The 22,946-nt window shown below is 47.5% G+C and overlaps 1 protein-coding gene across 4 annotated transcripts in view; it reads left to right on the forward strand.

Moving 5' to 3' along the window:
* The window catches only part of Tanc1 (tetratricopeptide repeat, ankyrin repeat and coiled-coil containing 1), a 233,173-nt gene that overhangs the window by 54,037 nt on the left and 156,190 nt on the right, over positions 1-22,946 (forward strand). For 2 of the 4 annotated variants that reach the window (XM_029536845.1, XM_021192513.2), the window contains exon 1: positions 5,090-5,239. The exons of the other annotated variants lie outside the window; for them this stretch is intronic. In XM_029536845.1, the coding sequence (XP_029392705.1) occupies positions 5,190-5,239 (50 nt within the window). In that variant the 5' untranslated portion in view covers positions 5,090-5,189. Of the gene's footprint in view, positions 1-5,089; positions 5,240-22,946 lie in introns of those variants that run through there. 4 annotated transcript variants of the gene reach the window in all.

Below are 22,946 nucleotides of genomic sequence, written 5' to 3' on the forward strand. Positions count from 1 at the left end.
TCATCTAACACAAGCCCATTTTGTAATGAAATGTCGAGTGTCTCCTATAGACATGCAGGTGAGTGTTTAGTAGATACAGTGGGATGCAAAAATACAAACCACAATAACCCCCAAACACTGGTAACACTGTGCCTCAGAGTGCTTGCTGGCCTCATCAGCATGTGACAGGGGACTGTGGGTCTCAACACTGGAGAGTCAGCCTGGAGAGAACACAAGCTGTGAGCCTGGGAAAGAGGCCAAATCGAACTCCAACTATGGTTTCTTCTTAATTTGTATCGATTTCACACCATCGTGTAGTGGGAACGTTCCCAAATCATATCATCATAAGTCAGCGACTGTATGTATGAAAAAAAAATTAAAGCACCCAGAACCACTTTGGGATGATTTGGTACAACCTGAAAGGCCTCCTTATCCATTGGCGAGACAGTGTTTGTAATAACTCCAGGCTAGCTAGGACTTGTATGTGTTTCAAATATTTATCAGGTGACACCACATCCTGGGGCATGTGATAATAAAACACACGAAGCTCCCTTCCTTGTTCACAGTCTAGGGGGACAGATGGCTTTCTATGCAAATAGAAGATAATGTCACAGGAGTGGCAGAGGGAGGAAGGGGCTTGGGATTTGGGGAGCGCGAATGGCCTGCTCTCTCTGTAGTGGATCACCTCTTACTAGCGCAGCTTTGGTTGTCGGAGAGTGAACAGGGGCTGTCCAGGAGGAAAGAGCACATTCCAGGTGCAGTGCAGGGGTCTGTGAAGTTTGGTGAAGTGGCTGGGGTTAGGGTAGCAAACTGAGGCCAGAGGTTTGAAAAGTCAGTCCAGGAGTTAACCACAGACCCAGGCGTAGAACCCAGTCTGTGTAAACAGTCACTGGTCAGCTCCAGGAATCGATGGCTTTGCTGAGCGGATATGCAGTTTTGTATGGATGTTTTGGGCAATTTATTTATTTATTTATTTATTTATTTATTTATTTATCTCGCCTGTTTGGTGTGAGCATTGTGAAGCTTGATCTGCAATCACTTTCTCTGTGACCGTGTTTGGTGTGTAGCTGATCGCATGTACCACAATGGTCCTGTCACACTACCATAGTGGTAAAAAGTAGTCCTCTTGCTTAGTGATGCATCCTAGCTGGTAAGTTGCACAGAGCACCGCATATGCTTGTGGTGATGTTGATGTAGAAATATAAAAGCTCGTGGGGACTCTGCATATGTGCAGCATAACGTTTTATAGGAAACTTTAATACTAAAAAAAAGGAATGTTCTACTTATAAAGAAATTTCTGTAACGCGGTATGCTGTGTCGTGGCTGTAGCAGCCTTCTATACCTTGCATTTAACACATCTCATGGTTGAACAATATGACTAGGTTTCTCTAAATACACCCTGCTGATTGCACAGCTATGAAATTGCCTAGCGATGCGTTTCTCAGGCTGTGCTCTTGCAATAAGAGTACCTAAGAGGTGGTCTTTTGAAAACTACCAGTAGATATTATATTATTATAAGCATTCGTCTTCATGCTGTTTTAGGTCCTGTCTTAGTTAGGGTGTTATTGCTGTGAAGAGACATCATGACTGCAGCAGCTCTTATAAAGGACAGCATCTGACTGGGGCTGGCTTACAGTTTAGAGGTTCAGTCCATTGTCATCATGTGGGAGGCATGACAGCGTCCAGGCAGACATGGTGATGGAGAAGGAGCTGCGAGTTGTGCATCTTAGTCTACAGGCACCCAGAAAGAGACGGGATGTTTTACACTAGGCATAGCTCCAGCATTTATGGCCTTAAAGACCTGCCTCCATAGTGACACATTTCCTCTGACAAGGCCACACCTCCCTCAGCCTCCTCAGCATTCAAACACCGGTAAATCTATTGGGGCCAGACCTATTCAAACCATCACGGATCCCTAGACTCACTCATATTGTATAACTGCAACTCTAACCTTTGGCCTATGTCTTTCCTCCTTATCCAGCCCAGCAATTTAAAACATTGTTACCAATCTTATACATCTTATACCATTTACTTATAAATGGTATTCATTTCCAATGGATAAAGCTTCCTGTCCCCATGCTGTGGGCATTGTGGAATGAGAATGACTCCCTGGGTCTCACCTGCTACCTAGCCCTGGTTTCCATTGCTGTAATGAAATACCTGGGATAACCACCCTGAAGGAAACAATGGCTTATTTGGCTCATCATTTTGTAGGTTCCAGGACAATGAGTTACCGGCTTACGATGAGGCGGCCCACCATGGCAGAAGCAAGAATTCTCACCTCATGGCCAGGAAGGGCTCCACAGTTCTCATGGGCATGCCCCCAGTGTCCTAAAGAGTTCCCAGCATGGCCTCACCTTGGAAAGGTTCCATCACCTTCTGTCAGCACCATCTTGAGGACAAATGCTTTAATGCACAGGCCACTGAGACATTTCAGTTCCAAAGTATAGCACATCCATCTAAAGGATTCATTTAGCCTGTGAACCAGATTTTCAGGAATATAGCTGTGGGGGTTTGAATATGCTTGGCCCATAGAGAGTGGTGCTGTTGGAGACGTGGTCTTATTGGAGGAAGTGTGTCACTGTGGAGGTGGGCTTTAAGACCCTCCTCCTAGCTGCTTGCAAGATAGTCTTCTGTTTGCCTTTGGAACAAGATGTAGAGAGAGCTCTTGGCTCCTCCAGTACCATGCTTCCTGACTGCCGTGATGACAATGGACTGAACCTCAGAACCTGTAAGCCAGCCTCAATTAAATGGTTTCTCTTCACAGCAATGGAAACCCTACCTGAGAAAATGGCTCTTATTTTAGTAGCACGCTTGTCCGTGACTGTAGTCCCTTTACAAGTATTTTATAGTTTGCCTGGGGTTCCAGCCTTGGCCCCCCCAGATGACGGACTGTAAGCTGTAAGCCAAATAAGTGGGTTCCTTCCCAAGCTGGTTTTGTTCAGTGTTTTATCACAGCACAGAAATAAGGGCAGTGGGGGCTGGAGCCTCAGCTTGGGTCTCAGTCGCCCTTCCTGATACTCTACCTGCCCTCTCTGTCCTTTATCTACACTCTAGCTTCAGTTGTGTGTGACTCTCTGCTCCTTTGCCTGTAGTTAGGTGCTGTTGAAGGCGCGGAGAACCTGAGTGTGAAAATCCCTCCTTAAGGATCCTGATTTCATTTCTGTTTTGGCTAGCTAGATCTGAATTCCCAAGCCTGTTTCTTTTCTTTCGTCTCTCTTGCTTATGGCAAAACAAATAAACAAACAAGCAAACAACAAAACAAAACCGTAAAAACAAAAACTCACCGTAAAGCTAAAACCAACAAACAAAAAAACTGTAGCAGGAGCTCTTGTCTCTTGAGCTTAAGTGGAACTGTACTGTTAGGCAAAACACTGTAGCACTTGGCTCCTCTCTAACTGGCATGTTGCACTGAGCAGTTAGGGTACTCAGGGTTTCGTCATGATGCATCCTGTATGAAGAGTCCTTTCCACATCCCTCCTCCACACACATGCTTAGATAGATCGGGGTCTCACTCAGCCCAGGCTGGCCTTGTGCCCTCACCTCCCAGGTGCTGGCGTTAGAGGTCACATCTCCACACCTATTCTGTGTGTGACTGGAGATGGAGCCAAGGGCCTCCTACACACTAGGCCAGCATTCTGCCAACTGAGCCCAGAATTTCCTTCCTTTTTAAGGATGAATGGAAGTGCATTGTATAGACACACTATGATGTATTCTTTGTTGTTATGGGTCCTTCGTTTGCTTCTGTATCATGCTTATTGTGAATGAATGCTGCATGCAGCCACTGCTTTGGCATCCTCGTATCAGTTCTCTCTCCATCCCACTTTCCTCCCACCTCCTGTCTCTCTGTCACTCTGTTTGTTTTGAAGTCACGTCATTGTGCCTTCCTCGTGGCTTGTGGTGGTGGCCGTGGGTTCTCTTCTGCCCAGAGAACAGCCTCTTAGTCTCTGTACAGCTTGTACATATTCACTCAGTTGATCACAGGTTGACCGTTTGTCTTGCTGAACTGGGGGCCTTATTTTTGACCAATACCTTAGGGAATTATTTGGGAGAGAACTTGACAGTAACGGAAGCTATTCCCCGTGTCACGAGCAAGTGTTGGTGCACTTTCACGTTTTAAATGACTGTATGCTTTTCATGCCAGGACTGAAAAAAAAAATGGCAAGGTTGGGTTTTCTGGATTTTTAATGAGATCAAAAGCAGACTTATAAAACAGAGTAAGGAAAGGTATTTCTACAGGTTGAAAGATATATATGTATGTGTGTATATATATATATATATATATATATACACATACATATATATATATGTAATATTTAGCTTTGTACATAGGGAATTGGATGGCAACTTTGTAGTCTAGGAAAGAATAGTCTATTTAGCTCTTTTCTTTTGGGGGGGTGGGGTGGGGTGGGGGAGCAAAGGTTACACTCTGTAACTCAAGCTTAGCCTCAAAGTTATGGCAGGCCTCAGCCCCCCCCCCTCCATGCTGTAGTTACAGTGTTAGCCACTGTATGTATGTAAGTCTGATATTGTAATTTAAGGATCAGTTTTGCCTTTTTGTTTCTTTCTTGTTTGGTTTTGGTTTTGGTACGGGTTGTCAATCCCTAGCCTCGACTGGCCTGAAACTTGTAGGAATTCTGCTGTCTCAGCCACCTATGGCCAATAACTGTTAGCTTTGGAACTGTCCATGGGACTCCTTCTTTGACCTTCTCTGCCCACACAGCCGTTGTTATGTCTCTGACTTCAGCTTTTACCTTAGAGCTAGCGGGCTGGGGTACAGTGGCTTCAGTTCACCCAAGGTCAGCGTGAGCACTCAGCTAGGATCTTATTTTTCCCTTCCTCCTCCTTCTCTTTTTCCTCCCCTTCCTCCTCCCCTTCCTCTTCCTCTTTGTTCTCCTCTTCTTCCTCCCTCCGATTGGATAGATAGATCCAGATCTTGTGACTTACTCGTACCATAGCCAGAGGCCCCTTCAGTGCTTTGCGATGAGTCATTTCCTAATCAGTGCCAAGCTTTGGGCCTGGAGCTCCCTGCCCAGGGGTGGGGACAGCAGGGGACAGCAGGCCTGTCTGCAGCTGGGAGGAAGTCCTTGTTCCAACAGAGAAGGGCGAGGGTCTTCGGGAGGAATAGGATGAATATCCTGAACGGTCCTGAGGGTTCTGTCCATGGGGCTGGGTAGTGCACACCCTGTGTCCCCTAACCTGCTGTGGCCATGTGGATTCAGAGTGACTGCCAGTGTCTTAGACAGAAGCCAAGAGCAAGGTAGTGTCTCAGCCCTGGGGGGGGATTTAACAGATTATCTGGGGAGAGTCCCAGGCTCCTTATCAGAACAGAGGTAGAGGGTGGGCTAGGCCTGTGCTTTGCAGGAAAGGAAGCAGACACAGGGTCAGGGTTGCTAACTAGAGTGACTGGGCCAGGGGCTATTTAAATCTCTAGTCCAGAAGTTCCCACTGGATTGAGCCAGGAAGGGATGGGGTGGGGCCAAGGGTTAAGAGACTTGGCTGTGGGAAGAAAGGGCTGCGGACACTGCAAACGGCAGACCAGGCCTGGACCTCCTGGCTGCCTGGACCTCAGCTGAGAGGTTCTTAGTGCCCTGGGCAGTCGTTTGGGCCTGCCTTGTAAATGACTGGGGTCTGAGTGTAAGAATCATATTTAGTAAGTTTGAAACAATACCGAGAATGGTGTTTTCGGACATAGACGCAGATGTGGATTTTATTTCTCATTTTGAGATAGGGTCTTAGTAGCCCAGGCTAGACTAGCCCAGAGCTCATGATCTTCCTGCCTCAGATTTCTAAGACCCAATATTATAGTGTGCATTGTAACTCCTTGCTCATAGTTAATAGCTTTAATCGTTTAGTGCACCCACTCCCACATCCTCAAACCAAGTGTGCATCCTTAATCTTACACAACTACCAGGTGAAGCTTATTTATTACATTCATTTCTTCATTAAACCTAAGACAGCTCAGTGGTTTTGAATGCTGTTGCCTATCAAGTAGGTCTGTTCTAATGTTTTTTTTTGAGCAAGGGCAAGCCCCATCCCCTGGCCTTGATGCACCACGCTGAGTTATTGCTTGGCTCTCTGTATTTTCAGACAGGTTCCATCCCAAGATAGTTACTGCTTACCTCGCTGATTGCAGAGCCCTACTATGTCAACTCATTTTATTAACCACAACGCAGGAGAAATGATAACCTTTACAGACTATGGAAGACTGTCTAAAACACACCCATTTAAATGCTGCCTTCCCCAGGCTCCCGGAGTTCTGGGTGACTGAGCTGACCGAGCCCACAGGCTTTAGCTGTAATTCAGAGAGGAAGGGCGTGGCTTCCACCCCACACTGGAGCCCTGTACTCTGAGAAGCCCTTAATCTGGTGAAGGGGCTTTACTTACAAATACCATCAAAAAAAAGGTAGGTGGGGGCATGACGGATGCGGTGGGAGTCGGGGGAAGTTCCACATCCAAATGGCAGTGCCTAGTGGTGCGTCCTGACTTCAAGAAGGGCTGCCGGGGTCCTGGGGGTTACCGGGAGACAGAACATTGAGGTTGGCTGCAGACCCCATTTTGTGTTTGAGAATGCTTGGGTCTTAGAAACAGTTCGACCTCCGTCATCTTCATGCTGCCCTGGGTCATCTTTCCGAGCCGGTCCTCGTGTGTCTTGTCTTGTGTTGTTTTGATGTCCCTGGGTGCTTCGGGGAATTGAAAGGCTAAACTGTGCATTTTCTTCTGTCAGACTTAACTTCTCAGGGCTGTCATTGTGCCTTGATCTGACAGTCCCTCCACCCTCTTAATTACCAGTGGCCTGGGAAACCAAATCCTCCCTCCTGTGAGAGTTGTATCCCAAAGGAGGTGAATTGGCTGGAAGGCTGGATGTGGGAGGAGGTGGAGGTTGGGACCTCTCTGCTGGACTCCGGTGAGCTTAGTCCCTGGTTGGGGCAATTCCGAAAGCCCCCGTGTTACTAGGTTCCTAGCTGTCTTCTGGATGAGTTTACAGCTTGTGGCCTGTCAGGCTTCCCTTGTCTTGTCTCACCAACAGTGTTTTCTCACCCGTGCCCAATTCAATTTTATCATGAAAAGGGGGAAAAAAAAAAAAAAACATTTTATCAGATGGCGAGGCCATGGATAGAGGGCAGCCCAGGCCTGAGGGAGAGGCCTTTGCTAATAGTCCAGTGTTCTGGAAATCCATGGGACTTTCTGAGCGATGGCATGGACTTTTACCATCATGTTTTTAGCAGGTAGAATTCGCAGACCTGGAACCCGCCGTTAGAAATAGCATCTCATCCTGGGCACCTGTTGTGTGATACGAGTCAGGAACTTGGAGTGGAGAGGCTGGGATCCATTTGACCTTAAAGGGCCATGCAGCAGCACTGGAGACCCAGGGAGGAGGTCAGAAGACCCAGGGGGAGGAGAGGTGGCAGCAGGTCATGAAACCATCACCGGCAGGCAGGAAGCTGTCTGTGTTAGGGGGAGGCTGAACAGCTCATCCGCAGAACTCACTTCAGGGGAGTGAAAGGATTTGTGAGTGAGACGCAGAGTCTCGGGTCCCAGCTCTGAGGATTGGCTCTGGTGCCTGAGAATGGCCAAGTCACTCTGGATGCAAGTGAGGGAACAGTAACAAAAGATGACTCAGGCCAAGGTCCCCCCTTCCCCTAGGAGAAGGAAATTAGGAAAGAGACAACCAAGTAGAACAGGGTCAGGGGGAAGGAAGAGAGCTAAAGGAACCCTCTAGAGTGACAGCAGTTAGCAGTGCCACATGCCAGCCATAAGCATAATTGCCGCCCCCCCCCAAGGGCTTAGGGTGGGAGTGTTCCTTACAGATGTTACAGATGCCTTGAGTTGCTGCTTCTCACCTTTATCTCCTGCCTGCCAGAGCAGGTTTAGTGACAGTTTATTCAGGACTTAAGCAATGGCTCCTTCTGTCTCTAGTCTTGTCTCCCTGGGGCCACAGCTTGCACTACCCTAAGTGATCACCTGAGGAAGTTACCATTCGCTCTACCTTTCTCACTTCTTCCCCAGGCCTGTCTGCTGTCCCTCTTCTCATCTCCTCTGAGATATAAGTTTCCCCGGCCCACCCTCAAAAGGACAAAGTAAACATCAGGCAATGGGTTCAAGGGTAGCGGTGCTCGCTCCTGGCTGCCTGGGAGAATCGGTAGGTCAGGCTGACGAAATGCTAGTGTTTAAACCTGTAACTCTCAGTTCTTCTGAACACCAGAATTATGAGAACACTCCAGGAAATTCGAATGGGTGTTTGGGATAGAAAGCCATCTATCTCCCTGTGGGGCTAGCAAGGTGCCTGTCTCAGAGAAAAGAAAGTTTTGCGAGATTTGAAATGGAAACTAATGCCCTTCGTAACTGGGCTTGGTGACACAGGCCTGTTGTCCTGGGTACACGGTAGGCAGAGGCAGGAGGATCTGCGCCCAAGAGTTTGAGACCAGTATGGGCAATGCAATGCAATAAGCCCCCCCCCCCCCAAAAAAAAAGAGTCCTTTGCCACTCCAGCTTCAAAAGCCAGAGGAATTCCCTCAGAGGTCTCCCCCTCCCTCCCTGGTAGCCAAGCCTGGTTTCTGTTAAGCTCAATTATTCAGGCCCTCAGGGTGCAACACAAACCCAGGCTTGTTTAGTTTGTGCTAGGTCTGGGGTACTATTCCTCTTGGTTGCACTTGAGTGTGACTTGAACCCCCTCATGAACTGTGGCCTCCGTCCTGTTGTTGAACCCCGGCACCTCTGGCTTCTAGTCAGTGTGTTATTCAGAGCTGTAGACCCCCCACAGAGCCCTTGGACTGTCCCAGGGTCCAGTGATGACATGATTTGGTTCGTGAACATGTACAGTAAGTACTCTTTGTTTTATGGTCTGAGGTGGCCGGGTTTAGGATAATTCTTGAGAGGGAAAAAAAAAGTGGGATTTTTGGATCACTACTTCTGTTGGCTAAACAACTTTGGAGTCTATTCAGTTTTGCAAGATAGTGGTGAGCAAAGATAAGCCCTAGTCATTCCATTCAACAGCAGTGAGGCGTCTGTAGATGGGGGCTTGAACCTACGCCCTCACACATGCTAAGCAGGCACTACCATTGAGCTCTAGCCCCAACCCGTTTCCCAGTTTTTACTTAAAGAATAAGTAAATATGTTTATTATTGTGTGGTGGGCCGTGTGTGTGTGTGTGTGTGTGTGTGTGTGTGTGTGTGTGTGTGTGGTTGGTTGGTCCAGGCAAGCCTTGGACCTGTGATGTTCCTTTCCTTGGCCTCCGGCTGAGTGGCACCTTCAGGCCATCCTTCTAAGAAGTTAGTTGGGAAAGCTGGGTGTGGTGGATTGTGGTTGTAATTCAAACACTCGAGGGACAAAGGCGGGGGAGGGGGGTGTCACCCTTTGAGGTACAATGGTCTACACAGTGCATTTCAGGGCGGCTAGGGATATATAGAGACACGGGCCTGAAAAACCAAAGCAAAACCCAGCAAAAATGGAAGTCAGTTGGAAAGTAGGTCTGGAAATTAAATGTTAGGGAAGTGTGGGTGAGGGTCCTCAGTCTCCCTAGACTCGAGTTTCGGGGTTCATAAAAATCTCATCAGGACTAATCCATTTTATCAAACAATATATTATAGATAAATATTATATGATACTTGCTTATATTGGGTATAAATACTGTTCTATGTACTGAAGAGATTTTTGAATGGTGAGGATTTGAAACAGATTAGTGAAAAGCTTTATGGTTTTTTTTTTGTTTGTTTGTTTTTTGGTGAATCTAAGGTTTGTTTTGGGGGTTAGAAAGCTCAAGGCCCAGCTTTTGTTGGAGTACATTAGGCAGTTCAACTATAGCGATAGGCGGTCCGCTATCATTATAACTTCTCCAGTACCACACAGAGCTCCTCTGGTCTCCTTGGCCTCTCCTCCTTACCATAATTACAGCGGAGAGCCTTAAGACCCGTGTAGGACCAGACACAGAACCTGCTGTCTGTGATCGCATCAGCCACAAAAACAAGCTGTAGGGATCATCAGCCTCTAAGGAAGCTCCTTCCCCTCTGGCCCCTGTAATTTCTATGACTGCCTTTGCTGTCCTCTCAAATTCAGAAAGGATGTTTTCCCCGGCCTTGCCGGAAACAGTGGTACAGGCCGGCTGCTCTAGGTGGGGCAGAGGCCAGAGAACAAGTGTGTTGTGTATATAACCTGCTGTAGGTCTCACTGGGAGGGTGCACAAGTCTGAGGACTTCAGGCCCACGGTCTGTCTGGTGTGGAACCCTGTGGGCATCCTTTGATGTTCGTCTGCCAATAGTGGAGGGCACACATGGGGAGTGTGTGTGCCTTCTCAATGGAGGTGTGCTATGCAGAGGGATTGATGGAAGGGCCCGCAGCGGCTGGAAGATGCTCAGGGCTCCTCCCCTTAAATGGGCAGGGTATGGGGGAGGAACTCACACCAGGACACCTGGCCATACAAGCCGCCATTCACCAGGTGACGCTGTCCTGCAGTGGATAAGGCCTTGCCTGGTGTCGGAGCAGCTGGCGTGCCCACAAGCTCTGACGTTTGCTTAACAGGAGCATGAGCAGTGGAGGCCTTTTTTGAGGCAATGTTAAAGATCTGGTATGGGAGTGACCACCCGGCCCCTGGAGGGGTTCCCCTTGTGTTTGCACTCTCGAGGTCCCAGTTGGTTCTGAAGTGGGCGGAGGAGACCTGACCTTCCTCCCAGAGAACGGCTCCTGGGCTGGGTTCTCATCTTTGAAGTCCTGGTGGGCATGGGGGCGGGGCCTGCTTTCCAGCTCCTCATTAAGCCAATTTAAAGGAAGAGGAAAGTCTCGACATGCACAGACCTATGAGTCCTCGGTGGCCTGCCAAGGTGATTCGGTTGGCCCAGTTGTGACTACCTACACATGATCCTGGCCGGGTCTTCCCTGGTCCTTCCTGGCCGGGAAGCCTAGCAGGATGGCCCTGAGAGTGCTGACTTGGGCCTGGTTGTCAGTGTTTGTGAGTGTGGAAAGTACCCTTGGTTATTACACTTTTCCTGGACAGGTGTAACAACAAGGAAATAGGCCGAGTCGGTCCTGGAAGCCCTCTAGAATCCAGTGAGGAAGTGCCTTTAGCTGTGTCTGACTAGCCTTTTTAAAGGACTAGTCGGGTGGTGGCAGGTCACACTAGCCCTCCATTACCAGTGGTCCGGGCAGGATGGCACTGAGGCTAACCAGGGCAGGGGGGGGGGGTGTTGTCTTTGGTCCAGAGGAAGCATTGTGGGGGTAGGGCAGGCATGCAGGATGACTAATAACCCCGAGTAGGAGAAAGGCTGTTGAGAGTGAGGAAAAGCAAGAAAGAGCCATGAGCTCAGGAATGGTCAGGTTTGAGGAAAGCTGGGGTTTGTGACTGAGGTAAGACATGGGGAGGAGAGGTCAGAAGGACTCAGACCCCCAAGGTTGCCTCAAATCCTGAAACCACTTCACTGCGGACTGGGGGGCTGTAAACCTCCGTGAGGAGAACTTGAGGTGGTGGAGGTGAACCTGCGGTTTCCAGCCTTGCTGGTTGGTACTTGCTGCAGGGGCTTGAAGCTAGGCCAGAGTGGAGCTGGGAAGGAGCCACACTGCTCTTTCCAGTGCAAATACCCTTCTCCACTGCTCTGGGGTTCTCAGTGAGCCCAGGGCTGCTTTCAGGGCGTGCGTGTTGCTCGTCCCATAGGGTAAGTGTACTGACGTAGGCTTGCCATTTCTGATCTTTCTGCCTGGCTTCTCGGTCAGCCTCTGTAGAGGAACTTTCCAGGTGCCCAGAGTGAGTAAGACAGTCACTCTCTGTTGCAGGCAAGTGCCTGGGGTGAGGTGAGGTGACAGAGTGGGGAGGAACGCTAATGCAGACAGGTCCTGAAAAGGCTGATGGTTTAGGAAATGAAGCCATGTTTTAATGAAAACAAAATTATTATTATTATTATTATTTTAAATCGGTGCCTTACAATTAAAACATTCTCACTAATAGTGTAGAAACTTTAGTACATTCTTTCAACATTTTCGAATTTAATTGATTTATGCTTATTTCAGAGGTTTTTAAAAAAAATTATTGTATATATCTAGTATAGTACTTTTCTTCTGAAAATAAGTACTATGTTGATTAATGTGTTGGCTTCCACTTTGTACACACAGAATATAACTGATTAAAATGTCTCAGATTATTTGTTTGTTTATAGACTAGGCCTCTCCTATCCCAGGGTGACCGTGTATTCCTGATCGTTCTGGGAGGCTGAGATCCTAAGCATGTATGTACCCTGTGTGTGGTGTTAGAGAGCAAACCTAGGACTTAGCCTGTGCTAGGCAAGCACTCTCCTGAGTTACATCCCCAGGTCCTCGTTATGTATCTTATAGAAAGCGTCTCCTTTTGTTGTTGCCTCAGAATCCTGGGCTCAAGTGACCCCTTTTGCTTCAGCTTCCAGAGTGGCACGTACTACTGGGTCTGGCTTCAGATTTTTAATAAAGGTAGATCGACTGTCTCTTTTTCTACTGTCATTCTCCTGCCCCTAGGTCCCCAAGATAACATTGTCAGGTTTAATTTCCAGCTGCTCCCAGGTGACAAATGAAGGAATGTTTACAGCAAACACTCCCCATAGGCTGGCCTTTTGGGTCGTGCCAGTTGGAGCGGCACGGCTCCTGCCCATTCTACAGACTACCTTTCACTTCTAATTGTGTTTCTGCTCACCCTGGGTCTCATGGAGAATTTTCCAAGTGGTTTTAGGAACTTGGGAGGGTGTGGGGAGCAGGCGAAGCTCCTACCGAATCTCCAGGGGCTTCGGGGCTTCAAGCCTTTGGCTCGACCTTACCAGGCTTCCTCTCACGGTCCACCACCCCGCACAGTCCGGGAGTTATTTTTCTTCTGTTATGTGGAATCTGGGATTGAACCCAGGTCTTAAGGTTGGCTTCCTCTCACCAGCCACTCTTGCCTTTCTACTTGTGTTCCTTATCTCCTTTACAAAGCATGCAGAGGGCTTGGAGCAACCCTTCTTTTCTCTCAAGGACGCAAATGGTGACTGGGGATGGCTCCCTCCGCTGATGTTGGTTGAGTGCGCCTTGGAGCGTTGCCAGTTAGGCTCAGATGCCCTCACAGGCACAGACGGCTATCCACAGAGTGTTCACCAGAGGTGGTGGGTTAGGGACATCAAAGACTGACCGAGGTTTCTCTCTCGTATTGGTGATACTCCTCCAGAGGGGCTGAGGAGCAAGGTCTCAAAAGCTGTTCATGTGTCCCTGTGATGTGCACTCTGCTGCCTTCTCCCTGTAGCTTGCCAGTGGGGATTCTTTTTCTTCACTCATCGTTCCATCTCACCCTGCTTCTCCATCACGAACAGTGGCTGCACTGCTCCCCCGATTTGGAGAGTCTTGCCAAAAGGTAGATCTTCCCAGCAGGAGTGTGGTAGGAGCTGCATGCTATCAGTCTTCAGTGAAGGTTAGAAATGAGGGGGCTGGGATGCAGCCTAGGCGTGTTGAGTTAGGGTTTGGGTTAGGGGGAGATCCTGCTACAGTTTTGCTCTTTCAAGCCTAACAACAGGTGATGTGTGTTTGTTCTCCATGAGACTGGTACTCACATGTCAGGTTAGGGGCCAGAACATCTCAGCACCTGCTTAGATTCATGGGCATCTACAGAGGGCGTGAGCTGTTTTCATGGTAACAGAGCTCAGAATTTTCAAGTAGTCCAACCCTCCCTTTGCTACGTTAACGCTTGAGACACTTAACTTTTTGAAAAATACTCACGAGTGTTCACTTGAAGACAGGAAGACACCCTCTTACCCAGAGCATGTTTGAGGGTGTTATTTTGAACCTCACTAACTAGTTTAACCACTTTACATTGCCAAGCCAACATTCCCTTCTGCCACACATGGTACATATGCTCGAACTGCTTCACGATCTTAACCTGAAATCGCATAGCAACAACGTTTCCTACAGTTTTCGCTGCACGCAGAGTGGGGGGAAAAACATCACTGAAGAGTCATTTGCTAAATTCAGCAAAAGTTAGGCTTATTTAGGAATCCAGGTGGGAATCTGCCTGTGTGGCCTTCTTCCAGGGATTTGCATATTGAAATGGAGTCTCTTCACTGTACACTTTCCTCAGGGTCACACTGAAATAGTGATGGAGGCATACTGGGCTGGAAGTGTATTTAGTGAGTTATCAATGTTTCCTGCTCAGGTTTGGCGTGCCGCAGAATTAGCTGATTGTTTTTCTCTGGGATGAGCCCCAGTGTGTGTGTGTGTGTGTGTGTGTGTGTGTGCGCGCGCGCGCGCGCGCGCTCGTGCTGTGTACGCATGGGTAGACTCACACCTGTGGAGATCAGAGCACAGCGTGTGAGAGTTGGTTCTCTCCTTCCGTGGGGGTCACAGGGATGAAAGCCTGGTCGTCAGGGTTGGTGGAAGAAGGTACCTTTTCCTGCCCACAACTCCTTGGCCCTATTTTACATCTTTTAACTATGTCCCTCTTTTGCAAATTCCCTTTATCTGAAAGAAGACTTTGCAAACCAATAATATTTGAGGTATTATTATTATTATTGGTTTTGGGGACTGGTGAGCTTGAGTTTTGAAGTTAGAGGATTTCCTGGCTTAGGCTGGACCTCGCAGCTAGCCTGTCATCTGGTTCTCGTTGCCTCAACAGAAGCTACTCTTGCTAAGGTCACACATGGCTCCTAATGGGAGACCTCTGGTCACCTTGTAGCCCTTGACAGGACTTCTCCGTAGTGACCACGACCACCTCTTGTTGGAGGTGTGTTCCTCTGCACGTTCATGGCTGTCGTTCCTCCTCTGTCGGCCCTTTGATGCTCGTGTCCCCTAGGTCAGGTTCTAACAGAATACCCTTGCTGGGTTCCCTTTTTACTGCTCAGCCCTTCTGGGGAATGCTAACCCTTCCAGGCTTGCAGCAACCTACAAGACCCCGCCCCCAACCATGTCTCTCCGAGTTCATCCTCATCTCAGCCTCTTGGACCCTTCTCCAAGGCATGACTCATAGGGACTTTTACCTCAGGACATCTGACCTGAGCTCATTTCCTCCCTAATTATCTCCTGCTTCCTGTCCCACTCCCGATCTTTAATCCCAGTGCTTCTGTCAGCTTTTCCATTTGGGTGGTTGGTTCTACGGTGACTTTGTCTCTAAAGCCAGAAATTTCTGACTCCTCCTCCTCAGCAAGCCTCTTGCTTTGGGTAGTAATTAGAAACCATCACTTTAAATCTAATATTTTAATAATGTAAATTAAACAAGAAAATGGTTTTATTTATGCACTTTGGGAAGCTCTTTCGGGAGGTCAGAGCCTTGATATGTAGCTCTGTCTGTCCCCACGGTCATTCTGTAGCCCAAGCAGGCCCCAGGCTCATAGCAATCTTCCTGCTTTAGCCTCCCACTGAGATAACAAGTGTGAACCACCACACCCATCTGAAAAAGATTTTAAAGTCATTCGCCAACACTTGACTGCTCCAGGCTTTGGAACATGTCCACAGATCTGAATAAAGTATTATAGAGCCAGTTTAGAACATTTCTTGTCATATTTCCTACTGGACATATGCAACAGTTAACCTAATAATACTGTCAAACAGTATTCTTACTTCATGACATTTTGGGGTTACATATTATAAGAGGGATTTAGGGTTCAGAGAGGATAGGCACAGGGTTACAGTGTATTGGAGTTGGGATTCAAACCTATTGGGCACCTCTGTCAAACTCCAGGGCACCCTGTGGCGTCCACCCACACTGGCTAGCTTTGTTCCCATAACACCAGTGTTTTAGACTTCTGTCAGGTAAGTTGAGTTTGAGTTAGCAGTTAGGTCTTTCTCATGTTTTCATATGCTAAGATATATCTTCTTTTCTTCCAAAGTTGGTATGGCTTGGATGTGGTTTGCCCTCTCCCAAACTGGTACTGAAGCTTGGCCCCCCCATGTAACAGTGCGGACAGGCAATAGGAAGTTTAATAACTACATTGTAAAAAGCAGTTCAGCAAAGGTCTTAGAAGCAGGCTCTGTTCCACAAGAGTGTGTTATAAATCGGACCCTTGTTAGCTTGTCCTGCCCTGTCTCCCTGGATGATGCTATACAACTGTGGTCTTCCGGCTTCTTAAACTCTGAACTCAGTACACTTGTTCCAGTACTGTCTGGGTATTCTGTTAGAGCAGCTCAGAACCCATAAAGGTGTGACTTTGGGAAAACTGTGGTCTGTGTTGCTTATGGCCTCCTCTGGATTCCAACCCTGGGTTTCTCATTGCTGTGCAGTAACCAGCAGCGTGAGAAAAGGATGGCGGGACCTGGCTTTCCTTCCTCCCAGGGTTCCCTGAGAAATAATTAAATGGCTTGAGGGAAAGTACCTTGCTTGAAGCCCAGGGGCAGTTTGTGGGAGGTGGTAGTTGGCCAGCAGCGCTCTTCTCTCTAAATGGCAGTGTGTGAAGATAGGAACCCTCCCAGATTTTTTTTTGGCATTCATAATGATTCCATCAGTCATGTGTAGGCGGGAAAGACTTACACGGAAGACCTTAATACATTACGACAGTATCCACAGAGCTGGTTTCTGTTATTAGTGCGTAGGAAACTGTTCTTAGAACAGAATAAGGTATGAAATACAGTCTTAGATTAGGCAGGTATGGGCAGGCGCATTCAAGCCAACCCCACTCAAGTTTCCTTCCGTTTGGGATGTACCAAAGTGAATCCTATTCTGTTTGTTATTAGCTTTCTCCTGACCCCATTATTCTGAGGACATATCTTTTTTTTCCCCTCTCAACCCCACCCCATTACATTTTGGTAAAAACATTTGACTAAGAAGAAGGCCCCAGCTTGTTACTGTAAGATTTTTGAAATTAGCTTTTAAAGTCTGTGCCTTACAGAAATTGTCCTATAAATTCGGGCGTGATGCTGTATATCCGGCTGGTGTTTTGACAGAGCGTGTGCCTGATGTTCTCTGTAGGCCCTTGGTGAAAGACAACTTGGTTATTAGAAAGCTAGGATTTCAGATTTAATAAGGGCTGCACTGCTCCGTGATGAAATGATCCGGGAATTTCAGTGGCAGTGATGGGAGGGAGGCGTGTCTGCATCAGTGGTCCTCGGAGGACCGGGAGAAAATCAGCATCCTGTTCAGCTTGGGAATCATTAGAGTTGGAAACTCAGCTGCGCCCCAGACGCCGGAAACAGACGGTCCAGGGCTGGCTCAGCTTACCTCCAGGTGATTCTGACGCTCTCATTAGCTTAAAGCTAGAAGACTCAGCCTGGAGGCTTTGAGGGGCCAGGGGTGGGGGACTTTAGAGAGAGGTGGGATGAGCGAGGAGGGGCTAGAGCTGAGGAGCAGTGGTCCTGACTGTTTAGGAGACAGGCGAGGAGGCCTTGAAGACATGGGAAACTTTGAGTCTGATGGATAAAAACAACGGGAACTCTGAGTGGGAACCCGAATTCCAGGGAGTGAATCTGGAGGTGTTGGGTGAGGGATGGGCATGATGCTGGGCTGACATTCGCAGGGTTTGTGCCAGCCGGTTGGCCGTGGAGTGTGGTTGTAGTGCTGGCAGAGCAATGGAGAAGTAGATCTGTGAGCTGTCTATACAGAGGCAGTGGTGGCTTCACTCAAGGGACACAGGACACCACCAAGAGCTAAGTCAGTGGGGCTGGTTGGGGTTGTGGCGTTTAGCTTACTTATGCAGGTAATGAATGCAGAGTTCCTGTGATGTAGGTTTACACTGATCCCGGTTAAAGGAGCTGACCTCTGTGGTCCTGCAGTGATGCTATCTTCATCCTCCATGTGTAGTACTAGAGTCTTCATGTGCATGTATGCCTTTTATCTTTTGCTCTAAGGCCTTGTGCAAGACAGAGGTCGGTCTCAGAGGTGACCAACCCCCAGGACAGAAGGGATGAGGGGGGTAGAGCAAAGATGTGACCCAGGTTCTGTCCCCACTTTCCTGCTTGTCTGGAGAGGATCTGTACCTCCAGCTTTGGTTTGTGGTGAGAACTGAAGATGCTGTGAGTGGCAGTTTCTGTGGCGGCTGTTTCCAAGGGGCCGTGGCCGGGCCTGTGGAATCAGGTCCTATTGGCTTTCCTGTGAAGAGACAGTTACACCAGGGTCTGTTAGGACTCTAAACGGGAGATGAATGTGATTTGATGCTTTCCGAAGAATTATCAGAACCTAGAAATAGGAGCTCATGAGGTTTATGGGCAGGCTGAAAGGATTTGGTTTCACTGCACCAAGATGTGGCTATTTAACAAATTATTCTCTATCCCAGCTTTGTGGCAGATATATTTTGCTGTACCATAGGGATGTTCCATTGAGACTGAAAACCAAGTACATCTGTGTAGCATCTTCATTTTAAGTAGAAGAACCTCAGATTGGTGGTCCCTAATTCAGAGTCACCCAGAAACATGTGCCCTGTTTTCCACTGGACTCTTAACAAAGGAAGGCATGTGGACCACACACTGATACTTAGGAAGTTTCTTTGTCCCACATGACAAATGTGTATAGAAGGCACTAATTGTGGAAATTGGTTTCTGGATCTCCCAGTCTCCATACCCATCCGATGGGATCTGTCCGTGTGTCTGTGTGTGTGTGTACATGTGCAAGTGTGTATTCACACAGTGCTCAGTCCAGTGCCCATCTTGTTTCTGAGATGTACAAGGTACACCTCATTCATGTTCAGAGACATGGTGACAGAGTCAGGTGTCAGTCTCACCTCATACACGTTCAGAGACATGGTGACAGAGTCAGTGTCAGTCTCACCTCATACATGTTCAGAGACATGGTGACAGAGTCAGTGTCAGTCTCAGTTCAGACTTACTAAGGGCTTCAGTTGAATCTTTAACTGAGTTTCGAGGAAAAACAAAAACAAAACAAAACAGAACAAAAAACCCAAAAAACAAAAAAATAAACCAAAAAAACCAAACCAAACAAAAATATATATATGTGTGGACTGGGGAAGGGCACATAGCTTTAGATTTAAAACTTGAACTACATCGGTTTGTTTTTTCTTTCTTGTTTGTTTTTGTTTTTGAGATACAGTCTCATGTAGTCCAGGCTGGACTCAAACTCCCTATGTAGCCAAGGATAACCGCAAACTTCTGATTTATTGTCACTGGTGTGCCTAGTGCTGGGATCAGGCTTGTGCCATCCACCGTGTTTGTCCCGTGCTGGGTCTCTGTGGGTGCCCAGCAAGCACTTTACCAATGGAGCTACACCCCTAGGCCCCAGATACATAAGCTTGATTAAGATTTTATAGGACTCCTAAAAATAATGTTTGCTGTCTCCCCACACAGATAAATTCCTCTTTGATTCACATTCAGTTGAGGTGGTTTGTACTGTTGAATCAGATCCGACTGCCCAGTTATTTCGGAGCCACCGCCCAGCGTTTTTAGCACAGTCCAGGGCTTACATCTTTTCTGGAAAGCACAGCCGGTCACTGCTGCAGCTGACACTGGGACCCAGACTTAGGTAATGTTATTAATCTCGGAAAAGCACGGTGAGCCAGCAGCAGCTGCTGCTGTAGTTCAAGTCTCTCGAACAAAAGCCGGCTCGGTTACCAGAGAGCATGAGAACTTGGCGCTGCTCAGTGTGAGTCCATGAATTTTAGACTTTGAATCATAGTTATCTTTCTACGGGGGATCTCCTGAATTAGGGTGTGAAGCTGGGGAGCGGCCCAACTGTATGCTCCACGGTGGTGGGCAGGAGGGGAAAGCCTTGGGTAACACCTTCCTGGGAAGCCCAATGCAGTTAGCTGAAAGAAAGTGGTTACCAGACTGAATGCCTTGTAGAACCAGTGAGACTCTCAGTATGGGGGTGCACTCCCTGTGCTCAGATGGCTGAGGCAGGTGGATTGCTGCAAATTCAAGGTCAGTCTGGTCTACCCAGAGTTCAAGCTAGCCGGAGCTCTGTAGAGCTCCCATCCCCGCTCCCATCCCGCAAACAGCAAACACATAGAAAACAGTAAAGCCCACAGTGCACTTGAACATTTGGCCCACACACGAACTTGTGTTTCCAGGTTTGCTACGTAAATGGCGGGTTCCCTCCTGCAGTCCGGGCTGGGTGAGTGTGGTCCGATCAGCGATTTGCCACGGATGGACATTTTGATGTCAAGAACTTTTGTGCTACTGGAAAACTAGTGCACGGATGCCATCTGATGGCTAGCCTAGCAGAGGTGGCAATGAGAAGCAGCCAGTCACGTGTGTGTGCCCTGGCAGGTTACTGTGTAATTACTAAGTTACTGTTTGTTTAATTTTAAGTACCTGAGCTGCTAGCTTTGGAGTCATTGGATAAACTGGATCTAAGTGGCTGGAGCAATGGACGTTATTTCTCAAACCTTCATCTTTGCTTCAGTCATGAAAGCCAGCAACAATGTCTAAGGTTTTAAAGCATAGAAGTTGCAGACTTTGTAGATGCTGCCAGATGCAGAGTATTATTTTTGATCACTATTGCCTTAAAAACTGCCAGATTTATCAGGCTTTCTATACAAATTATTTAAATGTTAAGGACATATTAGTGCTCCTGTTGCTTTTTAAATATTTTTTTGCAATTATGTTTCAATATAATTAGTTTTCTTTGCAATCATATTTTCTACTTAAACATTCAAGATCATTATTCCAGTAGAGAATCTGGATTGCTGAAACGGCCTATGACACCCCCCAAAGTTAGAAATTTCCATTGTGGCTGACACATACCTTTCTCATTGAACTTTGAGACTGGATTTGTGACCAACCCCCTTGGATTTGTTAAATAATTTGCTAATGGATTTCTTGGCAGTAAATAAAACCAAGACACCTTAGTATGTTTGACCTTTGTTTCTTGACATGACTTGGCTTTCTTTGGCTTTTAGTTTTCTGGAGCTTGGGTATTCCCCATTTGGGAGCTGTTGGGGTCAGTTAGGAAATACAGTCGTCTAGCATATCTGTCTGTGTGATCTCTCTGGCTCTGGTGGTAGCCCCCCCTTAAAACTGCTCTTTTATGTTCTTATTTTTATTATCATTTCTTGTTTGTTTTTCAAGACAGGATTTCTCTGTGTATCTCTGGCTGTCCTGCAACTAATTCTGTAGACTAGGCTGGCCTTGAACTCACAGAGATCCTCCTGCCTCCAACTTCTGAGTGCTGTGGATTAAAGGTGTGCACCACCGCCGCCTGGCAAAAACTGCTTTCAAAAAAAAAATTACGCGAACAGGTGTTTTACCTGCATATGTGTCTGTATACCATGAGTCTTTGGAGGCCAGAAGAGGGCGTTGGATCACCTAGGACTGGGGTCAGAGACAGTCATGGTTGTTGGGAATTGAACCCGGATCCCACCCCCCTTTTTTTTTAGATTTATTTATTTATTATATGGAAGTACACTGTAGCTGTCTTCAGGCACTCCAGAAGAGGGAGTCAGCTCTTGATAAGGATGGTTGTGAGCCACCATGTGGTTGCTGGGATTTGAACTCTGCACCTTTGGAAGAGCAGTAGGGTGCTCTTACCCACTGAGCCATCTCACCAGCCCGAACCTGGATCCCCTTAAGCCAGTGCCCTTTAACCACGGAATCATCTGCCCGGCCCCAGACTGCTTTCTATGACCAAATGTTTATGGACGTTCTAAGAGACTGCCCCATCCCATCCTTCAAGCCAAGCTGCCATCACCCTCATGAGAGAGAACAGTTGGGCCGACTTAAAACAGATGGGTCACATGGGCCAGCTGTTGGCATTTCCTCCTAGATTCTAAGAAAGACTGGGAGAGGAGGAGGGTCATTGGAAAGTCACCTGAGTGAGTAGTCAGCCACCTCTCCCAGCCAATTTGTATGATATTCTGTCTGTCCATGGCCTCTTTCTGTGACCTGGAAGAGGGGCTAGAATATATGGGTTAGGGAAGACTCAGAGAAGGGGGTTCCATTGGAGTGGCCCAGAGGAAGCCAGCATCCACGCAGGGTGAAGACTGTCTCTGTGTATCTCCTTACTGGTCACCCGTACTCATTGGTCACCCCAACATTCTCACTGGTTCCCCCAGGGTGAACTTGGGATGGGTACTTTGTACTTTGGTTTGTGGTTGGAACCTTAGGAGGAAGCCGGAGATGTCAACAACATCCAGAGAAGGAATTTTAGAACCAGTGGCCAAGAATAGAATAGAAATGACTCCATACATGCAACACACTTAAGAGCAGAGCAGTGTGTTATGTGTTGCTGGCTGCATAGTAGAATCACTTTGGGAGAGGTCAGAAAAAAAAAAAACAAAACTATCAGGTTGGGTGTGGTGGCACACCCCTTTAATGAGTTCAAGTCCATCCTGATTCACCTAGCAAAGTCTAGGACAGCCAGGATTGCCTAGAGAGACCCTGTCTCAAACCAAAAAAATCCAAAAGAAGAAAGAAACAAAAACCCCAAACACTAATTAGGCATTCAGAACTCTAGTCCCCAGGACTGGAGAGATGGTTCAGTGGCTAAGATGACTGGTTGCTCTTCCAGAGGTCCATGTTGGCCTAGTCACCAACATGGTAGCTCCCAAGCATTTCTGACTCCAGTTCGGGGAGGTACAACACCCTCTTCTGGTCTCCACAGGCACTAGGAACACACATGCAGGCAAAATACTGATGGACACAAGATAAACTGATGAAAAAAAACAAACCAAACCAGAACCCCCACCCACCCACCCTAATAAAATTAGGGCATGTGCGGGTTTTAAGCTCGTTAGTAGTCATTGCCAGTTCCTAATGAAGGGGAAGAGGGATTTTTGAGGTCTTTTATTCTGGGGCATTAAGTGAAAGATTCCTCTGTCAGCTACATAAGCAAGAGATTTTTCCGTAATGAATAGCTGCCTTTCATGGGGCATCTTTGAAGTTGTCTGACCCTTTTCACTTTGAGGCCAGATGCAGTGCAATTTAAAAAAATTTAATTTCTTTAGATTTCTAATACCAGCCTTCATCCGGCTGGCGTTGATTGATTGAGTGCCTTTTAACACTTTTTTGAAGAATGTCTTCAAGGTCTCTTCCCTTTTCATACTAAAAGCTTATCACCCACGCCACGGCCTCCCTCCCAGACGCTCCTCTTTTTTGCCACGATGGTTTGTCAACTA

This window comes from Mus pahari, chromosome 3 (assembly GCF_900095145.1).
Source record: "Mus pahari chromosome 3, PAHARI_EIJ_v1.1, whole genome shotgun sequence".
Taxonomy (NCBI): domain Eukaryota; kingdom Metazoa; phylum Chordata; class Mammalia; order Rodentia; family Muridae; genus Mus; species Mus pahari.